The sequence below is a fragment of the Rissa tridactyla genome, chromosome 3 (genome assembly GCF_028500815.1).
Source record: "Rissa tridactyla isolate bRisTri1 chromosome 3, bRisTri1.patW.cur.20221130, whole genome shotgun sequence".
In the NCBI taxonomy this organism is placed as follows: domain Eukaryota; kingdom Metazoa; phylum Chordata; class Aves; order Charadriiformes; family Laridae; genus Rissa; species Rissa tridactyla.
In genome coordinates this window covers 124,336,930-124,358,208 of record NC_071468.1, presented here as the reverse complement: position 1 = coordinate 124,358,208, position 21,279 = coordinate 124,336,930, and the positions used below count along the sequence as shown (strand labels likewise).

Genomic DNA, 21,279 nt, shown 5'->3' with positions numbered 1-21,279 from the left:
TTACCTTTGGTGAGGACGTGGAATGGGGAAGATGTCCTGAGGTGTCTGCAGAAACGTCACTGCTCTGAATGTTGTCCAAGAGCGTCGGTCCAAGACTGGGATGGAAATGCTGCTGCTTCCCCTCTTTTCTTTAACTTCTCTCATCAGCAGCGTCGATGCAGGCTTTTTTTCTCAACTTTTTTCATTCAGAAATCACCAGCAGAGCAGAACTGCTGGTAGCCCTACAGGATATACACGTATCGGTAAATGAAATAGGCCTGGGCTTATTCCTTGTCCCTGATGGCATATACGTATGGCTCGTACTGCAGCCTGGCGCTGAACTCTTCCACTCGTACACCCTAAACAAGGACTTTATCCAACCTGCCCATGCAATATGGTCTATGGCCCTGCTAGCCCCCAAATGGCCTGGACGTTGCTCGGCAGAATGCAGGTTTGGGGAGGCTACAGTGATGCCAGGGGCTTTGGTAGACACAGAGTAGCATGGACAATTATAGACCAGTGCTTTAGCTGATGTCCTGCCCCTCTAGGTTAGTAGCACAGGCAGCGGCGCCGCTGTACGTGAGCAACGTGTCCCATTTTCTACCCAGAGTGTGGCCTCCGACCATCTTACGAGTCCTTTCTGGAGACTGGCAAGAGGACCATGGTGGGGAGATATGCCAAGGCTGGGGAGTTCCCGTGGCACGTGAGCATCCAGAGCAACAGGAAACATATCTGTGGAGGCACCATCATCAGCGCGTTGTGGGTTTTAACTGCGGCCCATTGCTTTGCAGAAGAGGTGTGAGTACTCGGGGGAAGCAGGGACAGCCCGGGCCCAACAGGTTCATAACGTCGCTCCTTGTGGGTGTGGGGTGGACATGATGTGTATGTCCTTGGGGTCAAGCGCAGCATACATGTGACTGAGCCAGAAAGAGAGCCCTGAACACAGGAATTGTTTCCTGTGGGGAAAACAGGCCCATTTTTGATCAGAGATACTGTTACAACAGAAATGTGCGGAAATCTGCGTAACCAGGAGATGCAGAAGGAGAATATTTTGCAGGATGGTTTGAGTAGCCTCGTATAAATGCCTGTGATGCTCTTCTGAGGGCCCTGAGCATTTCCTGTGCATCTAAAAAGAGGTATATTCCGTTCCAGCTTATTCTAACACCAAAATTACCTTGGCTTTCATACAGCAAACAACTTTACCTCACGGAGAGTCTGATTTTAAAACAGCAGTTTCTGGGTAGATCAGCCCCAGGCAATGCCCAGGGGCAGAGTCCAGCCCTCTGCCAACCCCTTCCAAGATGCGGCAGGTTGGAGAGACGGAGCTGCTCAGGTGACAAATGACCTGTGGCATCACAACCTGCAGCAGCTGCCTGGGGGCAGCGGGGTCCGGATCCGCCAGCCCAGGGCACAGCGATCCCGAAGATCCAGCCCACTCCATCTGTTCGTTAGCGACTGGGCTATTTATAACTTGGTTGCGTTCGTATTCTACCTCTGCACCTCTCTCCCTTGAAAATTAGCTTTGCCTAGAAGTGAGGGTACATTTCTACGATATTTATAGCCAACCTGCCTCTGCAATTTGCTGAGCACCACCCTGCCCTGCTCAGGGGGAGGAGGCACCAACCGTTACAACACAAAGCCTTCGCGTTTGCTTATGTCTACGCTGCTTCTGTTTTGCATATAAGGCCACCAGACCTCACCGTTGTAGTGGGGGGAACCGACCTCAGCCTCCCGCTGGAAGAACATAAACCTGACAGCTTGATCCTCCACGAAAACTTCGATGGAATGAGCATGGAAAATGATATCGCTCTGATCCTGCTCGGCTCTCCCATCGAGTTCAGCAATGAGAAAACCCCCATCTGCTTGCCCTTCATACATGACATCGATACGTGGCAACAGTGCTGGGTTGCTGGGTGGGGATCCACGAGTGGAGGTGAGATGCTGTCGGGAGATGTATTTGCTAGTGGAGGCTGGTTTTTATCCATTTCAAGTAGATGTTTGCTCCCAGGAGGGGTTACCCACACTGACTTCCACTCCCTCCCTCCCTGGTAAACACATCCAGACCTTTTCAGCCTCTGAACACCCATCAGCTCTCTTTTCAGTGCAAGAACCAGTCGCCTACTGACCCCCAGAGCAAAGTCCCTGGTGCTCTGGGCACGTGTGTTTGAGCTGAAACCTTAGAGCCGCCTTTGCTCTGCAGGAGCTCAGCCTTCCCGTGGATGCATTTTTCGGCATCCAGAGTAAGACAAGCTCCACCCTGGTGGGCAAGTTAGGCTGGGTCGAAAGTGGTCTGCAGTAAGGGAAATTAAGGTCTAGGGTTGTCTTTGGCTTAATGCCCCCATGAACCAGTTTGGTTCAATGGTACTGGTTACCTTTCCTCTTCACTCATTTAGAACAGCAGATTGCTATTGCTAATTGCCCTCGTTTAAGCCCTAATGAAAGTAGCTACAGCTCTGATTGTGACCTAAAATGTCTTTCCTGAACAAATGTCACTAAATGGCTAATGAGCCATTTCATTATTGGAAAGAGGTTGTCGGGACGGAGTGGGCAGGGTGGTGCCTTGGGGCTTTAATAGTCCCTCCTACAATGTAGTAAGTGAATGTCCTATTTAAACCTTGCTATTCTGCTCCAAAGGGCTACCGTTTTCTCTCTGAACCTCTGCATTATCCTTCTTAGGCTTTATTTGCCTCATGTAACAGTGATACACAACCCAACGCTGTGTTGTAGTTGTGAAACTCTCCCATTTCACCAAGGTAACGTGCTCCTAGGAACAGAAAAGCAGGGGCTGCTGCAGAGTCACTCTGCAGCTTGGAAGGATTTCTCTTTAGCTAGTCGCTTTGCAAAATGCATGGCGTGGCTCCGGAGATCGGCCTCATGCCACTGTATGGGCTCAGTTGACATCGCTTCTTCCCTCCGCTTTACACCCTGCGTGAAGTCAGTGTGCTCAGCCCTGGCATAGACCCCTTCTGTCTGGGAGATCACAGAACCACAGAATTGCCCAGGTTGGGAGGGACCTTTCAGATCATTGAGGCCAACCATCAACCCAACTCTGACAAAAACCATCACTAAACCATGTCCCTTAGCACCATGTCTGCCCAGCTTTTCAATCCCTCCAGGGATGGCGACTCCACCACTGCCCTGGGCAGCCTCTTCCAATGCTTAAAAACCCTTTCAGTGAAGAAATTGATCCTAATATCCATCCTAAACCTCCCCTGGCACAACTTGAGGCCGTTTCCTCTTGTGCCATGGCCTGTTCCTTGGGAGAAGAGCCCAACCCCCCCTGGCTACCCCCTCCTTTCAGGGAGCTGTAGAGAGCGAGAAGGTCTCCCCTCAGCCTCCTCTTCTCCAGGCTGAACACCCCCAGCTCCCTCAGCCGCTCCTCACCAGACTTGTGCTCCAGACCCCTCACCAGCTCCGTTGCCCTTCTCTGGACACGCTCCAGCCCCTCAAGGTCTTTCTTGGCGTGAGGGGCCCAAAAGTGGACACAGACCTCGAGGTGGGGCCTCACCAGTGCCCAGTACAGGAGGACGATATTTCAGAAGAAAACCAGAGATGTTTCAGAAGAAAATCAGCAGAAGCTGAGTTTGATGAGAGGGATGTGCGATGGTGTGATACGGGCCATACCATATGTATGAGGCCTTGCTCCTCAGCGGGGGAAAAATGAGTCATTTCTCATCTCTAACAGCCTTTTGTAGGTGGACATCTCTCAACTGGCACCTCAGGAGGCACTAGCCTGACTCCTCTTCAACTGCAGTCAATTAGACCTCAACAAGCAGAGTCGCCTCCTTGGAGATGCCTACATCGAAGTGTTTTAATCTGTGGGCAATTCCATGGAGCAGCCCCGTCTTAGTTGGGAAAGGGACCTGGCAGCTTTCTATCTTTTAGATATACCTTTGAGTCCCACCTTCTCAAAGGTGCTGGGAGGATTTAGCTCCGTGAAATATGGAAGAGGGAATGAGTTTCTGAAAACCTGTAGGTCTCCTCCCCAGCAGCAACATCCTCCAAAGCCAGTTTTATTCTTCAGATTCAGGTTCACTTTAAAGAGAGACATGGGTGAAATGGGTGGGTTTTCCAAGTAGCCCTGCATATTTTCAGTCTTTTTGTCACTTGCTGGTGCCCACTGTAATTTCTGCTTTCCCATCTCAAGGGAAGAATAAAGCAGTTATTTCCACTGCGTACTGAGAACCACATTGTGAAAGATAAAGCTGGTCCCCTGGGTGAGGCATGGCCTCACAGCCCCCCGGGAAACCATGGGCATAACAAGACCATGTTCTGGGGAAAGCTCAGTGGATGTCCCTCCACGGGGCTTGCACAGGACCCCGTGAAGAATCCCTCAAACTGGGTCCCTCAGAAACGTGAGCGAGAACCCCAAGGTGTGCAAAGCAGCTCATCTCAGGTCACCACCAAGACCAGCAGCATAAGCCATCCCTTTGAGGGTCTTCTGGCTGTACCACATCCCACAGTTCATCTAGAAATTAAAGGATTTTTAAAATCCTATTTAGCAAGCCTCCACTCCCTAGAGTTTCAGCTTTGCCCATTAACACCTTCCCCCTCTCTACCTACCTACCCACCCACCTCCTAGTCTGGAATGAAGTCAAGAGCACAAACTCATCTTTGCTACCATTTGGACAGCCCCTGTAAGCCCCTGTGGCCCCAAGACCATATGGTTGTGCCCCAAAACCCTCTTGCCTTGAGAGGCCTTACAAATCCAGCTGAGAGCAGTCCCGTGGGCTAGCCCCTGGCTGTGGTTTCACCCTTAGAAGTCTGCCCTGCTTTGCAGGGTTTGTTAATCATTCTCTTCTCACTTGCTGGTTAGCAGTCATGGTGCCGGCATCCCACGTGCTGCAGAAAGCGCGGATGAAGCTCATCAGCAGGGAGCAGTGCTTGGAGAGGATCCCCGAGCTGGTGGAGAACGTGCTGTGTGCTGAGCTGGAGGAAGGAGAAAGAAGCACCTGCCAGGTAAAGTAAACAGGCTCCTGGGCGCTCACGCTGCCTGCAGGGTCACAGAGACGACGGAGGAGAAGAGCCTTCGCTTCAGGAATGAACATTGATCTTTCCCATGGCTTCCTGGGGTTGCTAAAGCTTCTCTGCAGGAGGCCAGGGCAGGATGCCCAGGGGCCAGGGAACTGCCTGCAAAGGCATATTGACCTGGGCAGCAGGGGTGCAGGACTCTTGGGGACGGAAAGCAGCGGTGGTGCTGGAAACGAAACACCTTGTTGAGCAGATGAGCCTCTCCTCACGCTCTCCCCCCTGCCCTGACTCCCTCCCTGCAGTGAGAGAGGCAGGAGCTCTGCAAGGGAAACCATGAGCTGAAAGGAGGGTGAGGGAAAAGGGTGGTTTCCAACAAGTCCCCTTGGATGAGACACAGTTTTGGATGGCTCTGGGCACAGGAATTTGGGCTGTTATCTCATAGCAACTTGAAAAAGGTGGCCAAGCTGTGGGAGCGACGGGAGGAGAGGTCTCACGTCCCTGCAGAGAGGGCTCAGCACAGCACGGGCTGTGTCCTCCTGCCTGGTGTCCCCCCAGCCATGGGCTGGGCAGTGCTCTATTGCCAGCTTAAATTCTGAAAGGAGACAGCAAAGTTTGTCCAGGAGGATCAAAGCAAAAGAAATGAGTGGGAAATTGAGTCCAGGAGTTTTTAATTTGAATATTATAAACCTTTCTCAGGTGAGGTTTAGAGGGGGCAGGCAGGCAGGGGAGGTTTAGGTTAGATATCAGGAAGAATTACTTTACTGAAAGAGTGGTCAGGCACTGGAACAGCCTGCCCAGGGAGGGGGTTGAGTCACCATCCCTGGAGGTATTTAAGAAACGTCTAGATGTGGCACTTCAGGGCATGCTTTAGTGACAGAGATTGTAGGGGGTTTGTTTGTGGCGGGTTGGCTTTGTTGGTTTTTTGGGTTTTTTTGGGGTTTTTTGTGCGTGTATGGTTGGACTCGATGATCTCAAAGGTCCTTTCCGACCATGAAGATTCTATGATTCTATGATTCTATGATTCTATGAGGTCTTGGCTCCAATACAGATGTCCTTTTATAATGTCCCAGGTTGTGAGTGCCAGAACTGGTTACCTCTTACTGCACCGAGTTTGTGATATGGGAAGACGACTTTTGAAGCTAAATAGTAGAGTTCAAGCAGTATTTGATACCAGGGATTCCTAAGGGAAAACAGATGACACACACAAACATCCACATGTGGGAAAACCTCACAGAGAATGCGTGCCCTCAGAACATACTCCACCTGCAGGACCACTGTCCTGATATCAAACAAAGTCCGAAAGTCAAGAACCACCTTTGCTTTCATAGCATCCAACCTCCAACCCCTCCTCCGAGCGCCTGGTAAGGACCGAGCTCTCCCTGCAGCCCCTGCTTCAGGACTAAGGTCTCCATCCTCCACGGGGAAAGAGTTTTCTCAGAAGTGTGTGTGCTGTTTGCAGGGGGACAGATGGGCAGACACAGGTGTGCACGGCTTCATCCTGCAGGAATCATTCATTGAGGGTACTAAACCCACACCCAGGACAGAGAGATCCTCTGCCCTTTAGGCAACGACAATGGGGACAGGGACCGTGGGCTGCAAAGCCATTGCCGTCTGGGCCCGTGGCCGGGCAGCAGAGGGGGAGCTTTGCTTTGCAAAATCATTTTTTGATTAGCCAGGGAGCATCTGTCTCTGAAACCATTCGGCTAGTGACTTTCACCTCCATTAAATTCAATCAAAAATTTTAAAAAGAGAACTGCCACAGGATAACATTAACATGATTAAAGAATGCACTTCCCAGCCCAGCCTTAAGTTCTGCGGATGAATTATGCTGGTGAAACAGCAAGAGCACTTGTACCCAGCAAAATGAATATCCTGTGTTGAGAAAGCTGATGAGGGTGCTATTTTGACCTACAATAACGTTGCAGTTGTCTGAGAAATGAACTAGAAATGTGAGCTTTCCAAGCAGTGGACGTACACAACGATTGAATGTGTGAGAACGCTCATAACCCAGCAACTGCCCACTTTTAGTGGAATTTTGACCAGGCAGAAACGTCTTACAGACTGAAATAATGAGAGCAAGACAAAACCCTACCCTAGGCTAGTGGAGCTCGTCAGGAGGGAAACAGGTGGCGCGACATTTCATCAGAGTTTGCTAATTTGCTGGAGGGGAAGCATTTTGCTGATGGACAGTTTTCTGGGAAGCAGTGATTGAAGTTGGGTAGGGCATATTTTGGCCTCACTCGGCTGGTTCAGAAGTCTGGTGGCTTGCCTGGGAATGAACTGGAAGACCAGGTCTGAACCTGACGTTCTGCAGCATGGACCACTGGCCACCCAATTCATCTGCCCTGGGCAGATAGTGAGGCACGCTGTAGACAGTGCCATCTATCGAGCTACGCTTGTCCATAGAGATTATGGGGTTTGTGTCAAATGAGAGTGAGGCCAGATTTCAAAATACCTAAATCCTTTAAAAAGTCAGTGCTCTCAAGGAGGTAGAGCAGCCCTGGGCACAGTTTTTGTCTATGCCAACCAGCTGCCTCCTGGATGATTTCCAGACACAGCTCAAACTTTTCCGTGGGTCAGGAGCTACCCACAACAGAATCATAGAATCTAGAATGATAAAATCATAGAATCATAGAGCCATAGAGTCATAGAATCATAGTACAGTTTGGGTGGGAAGGGACCTTCAAAGGTCATCCAGTCCAACCCCCTGCCATGAGCAGGGACATCTTCAACTAGAGCAGGTTGCTCAGACCCCCGTCCCACCTGACCTTGAATGTTTCCGGGGATGAGGCAGGATCACCTTGGATCCTGGCATCCCGGTTTAGAGTCCAGAAAAAAGCAGCAGCACAGGTAAGGCAGAGACGCCTGGTCAGGGAACAAGCCCATGAGATGCTGAGCTTGCCGGTGTAGGTGTGGTCACAGTAAACCTGGAAGCCATGCACTGCACAGATGCATGATCTGTCTGGACATGAAGTAGATAAAAGCCTTATATTAACCTTTTCTGATCTTTGCTGAGAATCGGGATACATGTGTTCATGTCCAAAGCCAGGCTAAGTTGGGCAAGTGGCATCCAGACCCAAGGTCATAAATCCACACAATCCTGGTCTGGATCCAAAGGATTTCCATCCTAGCTCTTTGCACTGTGTGCCATTTGTGTGCTAGGTTTTGCCCATTGCAGCAAGCCGTTTTATATACAGCAAGTCTTCACCAAGGCATCATGTAGAAATTTTATTATACTGACCACTGCCTTACTACTCCCATGGGGCAACAGGACATGAGTAGAAACGCTTAGACGTTTCACTGGCTGCCATCGTACTAGTACCAGAGAAGACTAATTTGTAGATTACTGACCATATTCCTATAATAACTCAAGGAGATGAAACAGCAGAGCTCGCGAGTATTTGTACTTTAAAAAAAATCCATTCACTTAAAAGAAAAATCTATCGTGTACCAATTCCCCCGCGGTTCTGCAGACAAATGTATAGATTGACTGTGAATTAACGCTAACAGGATCTGTAATTGACTTATAGTTCTATTTAGTCATAAACATTAGCATTAATGGATGTTCATGGGGTGCAAGTGCTAAAGAACAGACACTAGAGATGGCCTATGTGTTATTTTTTTGTGTGCTACATTTCTTCCATGACCCCATGAACCACAATTGATGTCTAATTCCTTGCTTTTTTAAGCATCTTTTGTTAGGCTCTGATGCAACGGTAACTTGAACAATAATTAGAGTATGAAGGACTCACAAAGCAAATGCCTCTTCAGTGTCTTGCGTATCCAGACAAAATTCAGTAAATGGCCCAATTATGTTTCAGAGAGTTTCTGCAAAGGAGGTCTGTGGGGGTAGCTCGGCGCTGTGGTGATTAGGGCAGAGCGTGTTCAGCTGGAAGTCACAGTTCATGTACAGTTCAGGTCAGCAGGAGACGAAGGGAGGCCAGTCCCTGGCCTGACTTTCAGGGGAAGGAATCACTGCGTGGCCACAAACAAGCAGTGGGATGGTTCCAGATGAGTGTCACCGTGCCCTACGCTGTCCTCTGGTGCAGGGCTCATCTGAGCCATGGGCTGAAGGTATCTACCCACTTCCACTGACTGTAGCACGAGGTGGTCTTGGCCATCCCTGATAAATATCTGAAAAGATGCCAGGATGCTTCTAGGGCTCTGTGTTTTACACAGAATCCCAGACTGGCCGGGGTTGGAAGGGAAGGGACCTCTGGAGATCATCCCGTCCAACCCCCTGCCAGAGCAGGGTCACCCACAGCAGGTGGCACAGGAACGCGTCCAGTCGGGTTTGGGATGTCTCCAGAGACGGAGACTCCCCCACCTCTCTGGGCATCCTGTGCCAGGGCTCTGCCACCCTCACAGCAAAGAAGTTCCTCCTTGTGTTGAGATGGAACTTCCCATGGTCAAGTTTGTGCCCATTACCTTTTAATTTAGGTCTGTGGAAAAGGCAGAGCAGGATCCCTTCAACTGTAATATGGTTCAAGTTATGTCAGGGGAGGTTTAGATTGGATATTAGGAAACACTTTTTCACTGAAAGTGTTATTAAACATTGGAATCGGCTGCCCAGGGAGGTGGTGGATTCACCATCCCTGGAGGTGTTTAAAAAAAAGGGTAGATGGGGCACTTAGGGACATGGTTTAGAAGTGGCGTTTGTCAGGGTAGGTTAAAGGTTGGACTTGATGATCTTAAAGGTCCCTTCCAACCTCAGCAATTCTGTGATTCTATGATTCTATGTCCTGCCCACGTATACTGTCAGCAGTTTTGAAAGGGCAAATGCCTTTATAGCATCTGGGATGCTCAGGGCTCTCACCCTACACAACGATAGCAATAGCAGTAATTGTTGTACAACCCTGGATGGGATTTGTCTGGCCAGATACAAATGCCTTTCCTACAGCCATCTCCATCTACCAAATCATCTTTCCGTCAATCATGAGGAAAAAAAACACTTCTGACATGTGAGTCATCGAGACTGTTTTAACCATCTATTTTAAAATAATTCCCCATACGGGTGCTTATTGCTTCCCATTAACTAAAAGCAAGTCCAAGGTGCCTAGCTCACAGGGAGACAGTTGCCTACATGAAAGTCTCCGGTGTCATTTTAGATATCCCAGGATACCTTGCTGACATCCCACTTCCCCCTCTCTCAAACCACGTCCCAGTGCCAGGAATGTGACTGCAACGGGAGCTTGACACCTGCACTGGAAACACCAAGGGGAGGTGATCAGTGGAACCCACCCCTTGCACCCGCGCTTCGTCTGTGCATAAGAGTGCTAAACCCGTGCAGAAGTGATAAAAGCTCTTGCATCCTTTTACGAACTCTTGCATCCTTTTACTGGTGCTACCGTGGCTCCAAAACTGCAAAGGAAGCCTTGTGAAACAGAATTTTTTAAAGAAAAAGTCTGGAAATAAAAACGGGGTCCGTACAGGTAAATTATCACAGACGCAAAGGAAAAAGTCACAAACCAGGGAAGCCTGGTCAATCCCTCCAGCTCTTCAAAATATCTGAACGGACGTGGATAGATGGTGATGTGACTGCGGTCCGTAGGGATGGAGAGTACCCCTATGAGGTTGGAGGTTTAGGCCCTTCTGCCTCTCAGACAAAGGTCTCCTGGGGGCCAGGAGTCAAAGCTAGCCACGTTTCAGTTCAAAGTTCTTACTAACTATGCAAAATTACTTTACTATTGTACCTTACCTTAACACTGAAGAGAGTGATCCACTCTCCATCCTTGTGGTGGATTCTCCATCACTGCACTGCCGCTAACATGATGGAGTGGGTGTTTTTCCCTAAGGCAGGGATTGCTTTAAGTAGGAAGGTATCCTGGGAAGCTCCAGAACAAAGCAGTTTAAAGGTGTTTCTGCATTTGCCGTCGCTTAAATTTGCTCCTGAAAGGTGCTTTGGTGCTCACAAGAATTAGAACACTTTTCCCGTGTCCCATGGTTTTATAGGCCTTTCATCATTTGATCATTTTATGCTATGGGCAAATGAGTGAACACGTTCAGGCTGTGGTGGCTTAATTCTTCCGTCTGTCGAAAACATTCCTTCCTATTGCAAGGACCTGGGATGTTGATGATGTCTCCTGTCTCTTCCTCTGGGTTGCAGCTTTTGGTCCCTCAAACTGGACCTGTTTGGTTTGCAGCGAGGGGGGTCCGGCATTACTGTGTGTGCCTGGTGGGTGAAGCTGTGGGGAGCAGAACATCTCTGGATCCAGCTGAACGCAAAACCCTACTTTGTGCTTGCCCTGGGAGTGGGGGAACGGGTGTGATGACTCAGAGGAGACGCTTCTCATTCAATTCCAGTGAGTCAACGCAGCTTTAAGGGAACGGCATGACTCACAGACAGATTTAAATTCTTTGAAGGACTCGACAAGCAAGTGGCAGAGGGTGATCCAGCCGATAGAACACGCTGAGATTTCCAAAACTCTTTTAATGAGATTTCTCACCAAAGGCTCATGGAGAAACTGAACTGTCATGAAGTAGAAGGGCTTCAGTTTGACAGGGAGGCGAGGATTTGATGGGAGAAAGGGCTCACAGGGGGAGTCGTGTTGGCATCCGTGCGAGGAATTGTGATGTTCAAGGAGGGTGAATGCTGGGACAGCCAAGTTGGCCAATGCCACAGCATTATTCAGAGTGGTTCAAAATTAAAACTGACCGTGCAGAGGTGCAGCAGGATCTCATTAGTCTGTGTGACTGGAGGTTAAAACAGCAGATGCAGTTCACTGTTGATAAAGGCAAAGTAATGGATATAGGGGGAAGCAACTCCAGCTGTACGCATGCAATAATAGGCTCTAAATTAGCTATTACCATGTAAGAAGACCTTGGAGTAACTGTGGATAGTCCTTCAAAAACATGAGCACGAGGGCCTGCGGAGGTCAAAAAGGCAACGAGAGCATTAAGAATTATTAGGGAAGGAACAGATAGCAAAGCAAATGCGTGTTATGGCAGGGCACTAATCTTGGGAGCCTACATCTTGTGTGCTGTGTGCGATTCCCGTCCAACCCATCTGAGAAGGGAGCAGTAGTTTTAGAAAAGGAGAAGAGCAGAGCAGGAAGGACGAATAGGGACACGGAATGGCTTCTGGTGGAAAGGGGAATAACAGAGCAGCGCTCTGAGGCTTGAAAAAGAGATGGCTGATGGGGATATGATAAGATTTCTGAAGTCAGGAGCCGCAAGGAGAGGACAGTCAAGAGCTGTCCTCTTGTTACTACTGCTCAAAACACATGAGGGAGGGAGAGTCAGCTGGCCATATCAGGCAGCACATCTAAAACAAAGAGAAGGAAGTGGTTTTCCTTCCAACAGATAATTAAACCGTGGATGTCACTGACCAGGATATTGTGGGTATTCATCCTAAGGGATAAATGGATTCAAAAAGCAATTAGATAACTTCCTGGATGAAGATCTCTCTAAGGCTATTAACGACTGTGATGTAAATACAACTCTGTAAATACTTGCCCTGTTTCTCATTCTCCTTCCCTGCGCACTTGCTACAGATGACTGTCAGAGACAGGAGTCTGGGCCACGTGGGTCTTTGGTCAGATGCATTATAACTGCCTTGAAGTCCGTGCCACCATAGTCACTAATGGATCCTGCTGACGTCTGTGTGGATGGAGTTGGGCGGTCTTCTTCTCCCCTTTTCCAGCAAGGGGATGGAGAGACAGAGCGGCTGAAGGCTCTCTGCTGAGATCTCAAAGGGATCCCATGAAAGAAGCCCAGGTGCCCTATCTTACCCGGTTCATTTTCGATACCTGCATGCTATAAATGGCCATAGCCTCCTTCCTTCCACCTTTCTCTAAAGACAGCTTGTTCGTGGTGAAATAACTGAAGGAATCCTCAGTTTGGAAAGGCCTTTGCTTCCTGCAGCCAGGGCAGTGCTGATGGCCGGTCTTGTTACTCACGCGCCGATTCTCTCCAATTTACACAGAGCTTACCAACATGAAAACGAACGCAGCAATGACTTGCAAGGACTGTGTATCCACCTCATGAGTATCAGATGGGTTGTTCTCCCTCCCCCAGAGCTTCTCCCACCTGAGAAGATTTGTGTGGCTGAATGTGATCGATTACCATGTTGCAGACAAGAACACAAATATGAAAGGAAGAAGATTACGCTCTTGATCCAAAGCCCACTAAAGTCAGCAGAAAGGCTCCCGATGTTCACAAAAAGGCTTTGACCGTGGTGAAAAGGGCAAAACTTTTGATCAGCTTCAGTGAAAAAGGCGCCTTGTTAGCGGGTGACAGATTTTGTACAATCCAGAAGTATTTATCAGCAAATATATAGTTGCTCTCACCTCTCCTAATGGGAGGATTAACATGCAGTTGTGGAAGGCATGAGCTCGGCACCAGCTCTGGTTTGATATTATTGTTTTTCACTCATCTTCTAGTTGAGAATAAACACGCAACAGAAGCAAAGATGCTATTTTTAGGGGTTTTTTTGCTGTCCAGAAACTTGGCAGTCAGACGGAAGCACAGAAGCAGGTATCTGATTGGCGTTGCTGACCAGGAGTATTTCACCACCAGGATACAGGAGGCTGAAAGCTGAAAGCAGCATTTAATAAGTTCTTCGATCTTCAGAGTCATTAACCTGAGCATTCATTAAATTAGTGCTACTGGAAACATCACAGAGCTGAGATAATTGTACCAGGGCTCAAAACTCGCTCCTCCCACACCCTCTCCTACACAAGGATGGAAAACCTTGGGCCAACGTCTTTGAGAGCTTAAGGTGGATACAGGGATATTCAGAAGTGCCCAAGAACCGAGGTTATTTTCTCTGCCTTTAGCCCTGTAAAAACCAGGTTACTGATTCATCTGGGCTACTGCTATAATTACGTGAGGGAGATTATCACACGCAGAGGATGATTTAGCCCACTTTGTGATAAAACCGTCGAGTTAAATAGCTGAAGTCAAGAGAAATGGCGTGTTAGATGTTGCACCCATGAAGCAGACCAGCTCAGCCCATGTGGAAAGGGATGTGAAGCAGGATTTGGGTCTCGGGGCTGGTGGATTAGAGAGACGGATTTGCAGCTGCTGCTTGGGTTTTCACAGCATCGCCGAACTCGCTTTCTGCCCAGGTTTGAAATAGCTTTCCGCAGCTGACAGTCCCCCGAGTCCCGCAGACAGCTCTCCCTTTCCTCGCCGACCGGGCAGAGAACAAAATGAACATGGTTAAAGGGGCAAACAGGGAAAAGCAGATCTGATTTGAAAGGGAAACAGTGTGATGCGTGGTTTAAATAGGGATTCCTGGCTCTGCCGTTGCCTCGTGCAAATCGCATCCCTTTTCTGCTGTGGTTTTCTCGGCTGTGAAATACGATAAGACTTTTCCCCCCCTCTCCAAGGATAGTCACAAGGTATCGGGAATTAACTGGTATTTAAGCGCCCTGGGAGAAAGGTCCTTTGCAAGTGTGAACAGCCTCCAAATCGGACATTCGATGGTGCACAGGGGCTCTGCCAGTGCTAAAAATCTCCTGTACTGGGAAAAGCCGGCACGATGCATCCCGACGTGTCACCGGCAAGGGATCGTCAGCCGTTGCTGCGTCACTGCCTTGCTCCCACTCTCTTGACTTCATTTATTATCTTTGTGTAGGAGGCTCGAAGCATCCTCCTTTCGCTACCAGGATAATACGTTTGGCCTGTTCCTGCCCTGAGGGAATTAGCAGTAAAGTTCCCAGTAATTTAATTGCGCGTACAGCCTAGGAGATGTTCATTCATTCAAACAGGATGCCAGCACCAAGGATGCTGATAGCGCATGGATCCAAGGTCACTGCAAGGTCACTTGTGCGATTCACGCAAATTCTTGGCTGAAACAGGGTCGGGAAACGTCTTTAGATCCTGAGCCTGAAGGGGGTCCAGCAGCAGCGGCTGAGATGCAGACATAAGCGACTGTAGCGCCGTCTCAGTGCAAACAGTATTGAGTTTACGGTTGGACTCCACGATCTCAAAGATCGTAATCCCAACCTAAACGATTCTGTGATTCTATGATTCTACGAATGCTGAAGCAACATTAGCTCTGCATTTATCTTAATTCCACCTCCTGCCCCTTCTGCATGTTGAACCAAAAAGAAAAATAGAAAAAAAATTAAACACATTAATGACCTGGGTCCTCCATCTAGTGAAGTGAGTGGGAATTCAGCCATAAAATTTAGCGGGTGCCAATGAGTTGCACAGGGGACTACAACCACTTCCTTACTCATTAATTAGAATCATAGAACCTTCATGGTTGGAAAGGACCTTTGAGATCATTGAGTCCAACCATACACACACCAGAAAAAAAAACCACAAACCCCCCCCCCCAAAAACCCACAAACAACCAACCTCCAATCTCTGCCACTAGAGCATGCCCTGAAGTGCCACATCTAGACGTTTCTTAAATACCTCTAGGGATGGTGACTCAACCCCCTCCCTGGGCAGGCTGTTCCAGTGCCTGACCACTCTTTCAGTAAAGGAATTCTTCCTGATATCTAACCTAAACCTCCCCTGCCGCAGCTTCAGACCATTTCCACTGGTCCTGTCATTATTCCCCTGGGAGAAGAGGCCAACCACCACCTCTCTCCAGCCTCCTTTCAGGGAGTTGTAGAGGGCAATGAGGTCTCCCCTCAGCCTCCTCTTCTCCAAGCTAAACCTGCCCAGCTCCCTCAGCCTCTCCTCATATGCCCTGGTCTCCAGACCCCTCACCAGCCTGGTAGCTCTCCTCTGGACACGCTCCAGCACCTCAATGTCCGTCTTGTACAGAGGGGCCCAGAACTGAACACAGCACTCGAGGTGAGGCCTCACCAGTGCCGAGTACAGAGGCACCATTACTTCCCTGCTCCTGCTGGCCACGCTGTTCCTGATACAAGCCAGCATGCTGTTGGCCTTCTTGGCCACCTGGGCACACTGCTGGCTCATGTGAAGCTGGCCGTCCACCAGCACCCCCAGGTCCTTTTCTGCCGGGCAGCTTTCCAGCCACTCTGCCCCAAGCCTGTAGCGTTGCTTGGGGTTATTGTGACCAAAATGCAGGACCCAGCACTTGGCCTTATTAAACCTCATACAGTTGGCCTTGGCCCATCGATCCAGCCTGTCCGGGTCCCTCTGTAGAGCCTTCCTACCCTCAAGCAGATCGACTCTCCCACCTAGTTTGGTGTCATCTGCAAACTTACTGAGGGTGCACTCAATCCCCTCATCCAGATCGTTGATAAAGATGTCTCTTAGCTCAGGGTAACTGCTGGGAGAAGAGGGTTCATACATTAATGTCAAAGACATTTCTCAAAGTAGTGTGCAAAGAGGGAAGGACAACAATTCTGCAGGAAAGCTGGCTGTCTCAGGAAATGGGTTTGTGTGGAATTTATTTGCCACATGTACTGGAGACAGGGTAGAAAAAAGATTCAAACCCACCGTGGAAAGAAACTTATTTAGAGCATGGGCTGCCCAGCACTTATGTGTCAGAAAAGCCACCTCTTGGCAGAGTGGCTGCAACGTGGACGTGAAGGCTTGCACGCACTGGGTGAGTGAAGGTTGCCCTTGCAGTAGAGCAGGCAAGTTCTCAGTGAAATTGATGTGGTTGCAAGAAGGATTTGTCAGGATTAGTGTTCATCTCTTGTCCGATTTCTGGATGCTAGCCCCCAAAATTAACAGTGGCAGGTACCCAGCACCTACACGCACCAGTTTCGCAGAGAAGTCAAGGACTGAATGAGCAGTCTCAGCAAATGTCCCTTTTCACTGCTGGATGTTGTCTCTTGGTGACAGGATTCAGGTATCCTTCTGGGGTCAGGGGAGCCCGTGGAAAAGGCTGAGGACAGGGCATTGCACTGAGACAGAGCTTGGGGCTGATCTCCTCCTCTTACCTTCTGTGCCTGTTTATTCTCCAGGGATCTCATGGCGGAGCTGTGGAATTTTGAGTCCATAGAGTTTGATTTTCACCATGAGCCTGTGGGATGCAGCTGCTATGAGAGACCTGAGGTTTGATCCTGCGATAACATCCTCCTTATGCCGTAGGTGGACAGCGGGGGACCTCTGGTTTGCAGTTACTGGAACACCATGAAGTGGTTTCAGGTCGGCATCGTCAGCTGGGGAGAAGATTGCGCAGAAAAGCCAAACCATGAGATCTTAGTGTCTGTTTACAGCTACCATGGCTGGATCGAGACAGAGACAGCCATAAGGGGGAAACCTTTCTTCATTGAAGGCATGGATATCAGTGCAAATGCCAGTGTGGTTCCTTCCAGGCTGGTTCCTTCTAGAGCTCAGACTCAGCTGGTGTTTCTTGAGTATTCTCTCTTTTTATTTATTTTTTTAATAGTATTTAAATTAGTCTAGAGAAAATTTTTCAAAACATAATAAAAGTCAGAGCTACCATCTCAGTCTTCTTTTGCTGCTGACCCGTATAGTCATGTCTCAGGTCAACCTGCTCCGTCTCACTGATGTGGACACAGACGCCAAAATGAGACACGGCGGTGAGACAGAGGAGCGATGGGGAGGCTGGAAAGATGCAATGAGAGAGGCAGGACACAGACAAAAGAAGCCATTGTCCTCTGAGAAACACAGATTTTCCACACCGGTGGGTCACATCAGGCCCCGTTATTTGCTGAGCTCACATGCAAAGTCAAGATGTGGAACGTGAAGGAGCTGCTCCCCTTGGAAAGCTGAAACCCTAAGAGAGGTCTTAGCTTTTTCAATAGCTTAGCTGTTAATAGGGTAGCTCTGGGTTGATGTAACTTACAGCTAATTACTAGCTGAACTAATATATCTTCTGTCTTGTGGCTGGCCCAAGCTAAGAGTATCTTCAGAGACCACAGCAGCTGCTCAGGTGATATTTCAAGCTCCTGGGACGTGACTACACATCAAATTCAGTGTCTCCTTAAGCTAGAAAAAGGACAAGAAATCTTTCGGGCAGTGTTGGAAAGTGTAGCATCATATAACTAATCAGTCTTATTTACCTGGGTTGCAAATGCTGGGTTTTGGTTGTTAAAGGCAACAGAGAAAAATCTGGCTGGCTGAAGTGGACTGCTCCTGAGCTATCCATAAATCGCTGTCTACAGAAACCCCATGGCTTTGTAATTAGCCAAAATTAATCCCATGCAAGTAAATGGTAAATCAAACTGAAATAACATTCTTTTTTTTGCTCTGTTAGAGGCCTTTTACGGGTGCTGCTGAGAGGTCCACACCCCAGCCTGAGCTGGGGCTGAGCGGGTCCTTCATGCAGCGCATGGTCCTTCATTGCTTCTCCAGCAACACGGTACACTGCAAAAATGCGTTCTGGTCCTCACGAGGAGGTTGCTTTTCTTGGAAGTGATGGGGAAGGAGGCAAGCAGCAAGGTCTCCTTCATGTCCCACCTTTGCGATGGCATAAAAGCACCTGTAATTTGCAGCAATGATAAAACTCAGTGAATGTGCAATGGGACAGAACCTCACAAATTGGTTTTAATTACCTTGATATTTTCTGGCTAGCCGGTGGAGAAGCCTTGTGAATGAGGATTAATTCATCTACCTTAAGCTAATGCAAACCCATCTTGGCATAAAAGTCAGGCTTTATTTTCTGTGTTATCTGAGCAGAAAATAATGCTTAATTATTATTAGTTCTGAGTAATGCTTATGAAAATTGCTCCACATTAATTTCGCATGGCTGACTGGCTAATGGATGCATAAGGGTCTTGTAACCCTTTGCAAAAAGACTAATAAAAGCTAAAAACAAGGGGAATATATTACTTTAGCAGCTATTAGTAGTAGACAGTGTCTGCTGGCATTAATACCTATATTTATTTTCCTTTCTATTAATAATATATCAACAGATTCTAGAAGCTGTGGCAGGGGTTGGACATCAGGAAATATTTCCTAATGCTGCCATCTATTCAGCTGCAGAATTGTTTCCCCCAGAGGAAATGAGAGATGTCCTCCTGCTTGAATTATTTTAATGCAGGGATTGTATGAAGCACTTTTGTCTACGGCACACGGCATGGAAAAAGCCAGCGCTTACAGGGAACTGCAAAAGGACCCAGCAGGTCTTTTCCATCGGTAGCATTTGCAAACTGATAGCGGCCGGTGTTAAATGTGGGCGATGCTACTTAGTGGTTACAGCAGGGCACTGCTGCTGTGGGGTTTGATCCATCCTGCCGTGCAGTTTCTCGGTGGCTTTGGGGAAAGTTTGTGCTTCGTGCCTCAGTTTCCCTACTTGTAAATTGAGGTACTTGTAAGTTGAGATAATCATTCTGTGATTCTGTGACTCTGTAATAAGGAAAGTGGTTCATTTTGCTACATGGAGGCATCAGTTCTGCAAATTAAGACCAGCTATGTAGCTGCAAAGGAAATAAACAGGAAAGAGACTTTTCCTCCTTATTTAAAACATCATAAAATTCATTGAAGTGAATTCATCTTTGCTACCACATACACTATTCAGTAATCAGGGCGAGAAAGGAAATGTTTGTTCAATATTTCTGTGCTGTGAGTAGGTCTGATGAAAGCACGTTGGTGCTGTATTTTGTTTCAAAGGTATTTGTGTTTTGAGAGAGCACATCACTTTTGATTATGGATTTGATGGGAATGTGTTGGAGTCACACAAAATCAAAACGCAACGCATTGGCTTTGTCATTAGCATTTCAGTGTGACCCATTACTTTTTTAAGCTTTATAACATTGGTGTACTATATTGTATTCTGTATTTGTGGGTTTAGACCATCTAAGTGAAAAGTTTCCAAACTGAACTACCTCAACTTTTATACTTCAGGCAGTAGTTTGGGATGTTCAGTTTTTGTCTTAATTTGCAGCTCATTTCTTATTGCCCCTTCCCTCTTTCCAGTTACCTCTTCCTTGTGCCCAGTCAGCCCAAAGGAGACCATCAAGCAGTCTGGACAAAAGAAATGGGTCTCTTTCAATACCCTTTGCTCAATGAGCAAAGTTGGCCAACGTAAATCAAGAGGCTGCTGCATGGAGCATGGTGACGCAAAGCAGGGCACCAAAATACAGATTTTGTTCTCAACACTACACCTGCTAACGCAGCAAACACCAGAAGGAGAAGCAGGCTATGGAAATGCTTAGAGACCCAAGGAAAGATCCATAAGAGGATTCAAGGGACAAAAATATGGGGGTATGGGTACTAAAGGAGACAGAGAAGAGGTAGTCAGGCCTTGCTTGCACTTTTTGCTAAGGAGATAAGAACAAAAGCACCTCCCACGTGCACTGAAGGCAGCAATTTAAAAGCCTATGTACCAAAATAATTTTGTCTTGCTTCTGCAGAAGTTATGGTTTCTGTATATACACGTGTGTTTTCCTGCCTGCCCCATCCCAACTGGCTGTTTTCATGCAAGTTTGAGCACAGAGATAGAAGATGTGAAGATGATGGCTTTTGTGCGACTTTGGCAGCAATAGCTTTTTGCAGAGGAGTGGGGAGGGCTCCAAGTAAGCAGGACAGTTTTGTGGCACTACTTCAGAGAAGGAAGGTTGGAAGAGCACCAATCCGTGGTCACAGATCATAGAATTACAGAATAGTTTTGGTTGGAAGGGACCTTAAAGATCACCTAGTTCCAACACCCTGCCATGAGGGGGTAGGAACCCCACTAGACACCCTTCCACTAGACCAGGTTGCTCAGAGCCCCGTCCAACCTGGCCTTGAACCCTTCCAGGGATGGGGCACCTGCCACATCTCTGGGCAACCTGTTCCAGGATCTCACCACCTTCATAGGAAAGAATTTCTTCCTAATATCTAATTTAAATCTCCCCTCTTTGAGTTTAAAACTGTTCCCCCTCATCCTATGGCTCCCCTCCCTGATCCAGAGTCCCTCCCCAGCTTTTCTGGAGCCCCTGTAAGGACTGGAAGGGCTGGAAGGTCTCGGCGGAGCCTTCTCTTCTCCAGGCTGAACCCCCCCAGCTCTCTCAGCCTGTCCTCCCAGCAGAGGGGCTCCAGCCCTCCCAGCATCTCCGGGGCCTTCTCTGGCCCCGCTCCAATAGGTCCATGTCCTTCTGTCCAACAGGGCCCCAGAGCTGGAGGCAGCACTGCAGGGGGGTCTCCCCGGAGCGGAGCAGAGGGAGGGAGTAGCTCTATAGCTATGGCTATAGATAACTACCGCTGTGGAAATCCAACCTTTATTCAGGGTGATGATCACAGACCTCTCCCCCAGCTCATCCTTGGTAGACGTGACATGGGTGATCTGAAGAACAGCGTGATCCTTTTAGAGGAACTGAGATTTCCCATTTTCTCCTTTTCCAGCCTGTACTTCCTCACAGGGGTAAGATACAATGAAAAGCATAGGCTTGTCTTCTTCTGCTCCCTTCAGCATCCTGAGCACCTCTCTGTCCCTCTGAGGAGAAGGCAGAGGGCACACATGGCTGTGACCATGACCATTGGCATGCATTTGTCATTCCATATGCA

General features: G+C 48.4%; 1 protein-coding gene across 1 annotated transcript; it reads left to right on the top strand.

The window, feature by feature from the left end:
* The first annotated feature begins 106 nt into the window (after positions 1–106).
* LOC128907576 (serine protease 55-like) lies at positions 107–17,235 on the top strand. The gene is made up of 5 exons (XM_054196582.1): positions 107–161; positions 588–777; positions 1,665–1,912; positions 4,796–4,938; positions 16,918–17,235. Exons 1-5 carry the CDS (start codon positions 107–109, stop codon positions 17,233–17,235), a joined length of 954 nt encoding a protein of 317 aa, XP_054052557.1.
* Positions 17,236–21,279: the final 4,044 nt, after the last annotated feature.

What these genes read in the sequence shown, in the direction of transcription:
- LOC128907576 (XM_054196582.1), top strand. Translation starts at nt 107, where the DNA reads ATGCTGCTGCTTCCCCTCTTTTCTTTAACTTCTCTCATCAGCAGCGTC. An exon ending in CATCAGCAGCGTCGATGCAG is followed by an intron (nt 162 to 587) that starts GCTTTTTTTCTC and finishes TTTTCTACCCAG; the next exon opens with AGTGTGGCCTCCGACCATCT. An exon ending in CATTGCTTTGCAGAAGAGGT is followed by an intron (nt 778 to 1,664) that starts GTGAGTACTCGG and finishes TTTGCATATAAG; the next exon opens with GCCACCAGACCTCACCGTTG.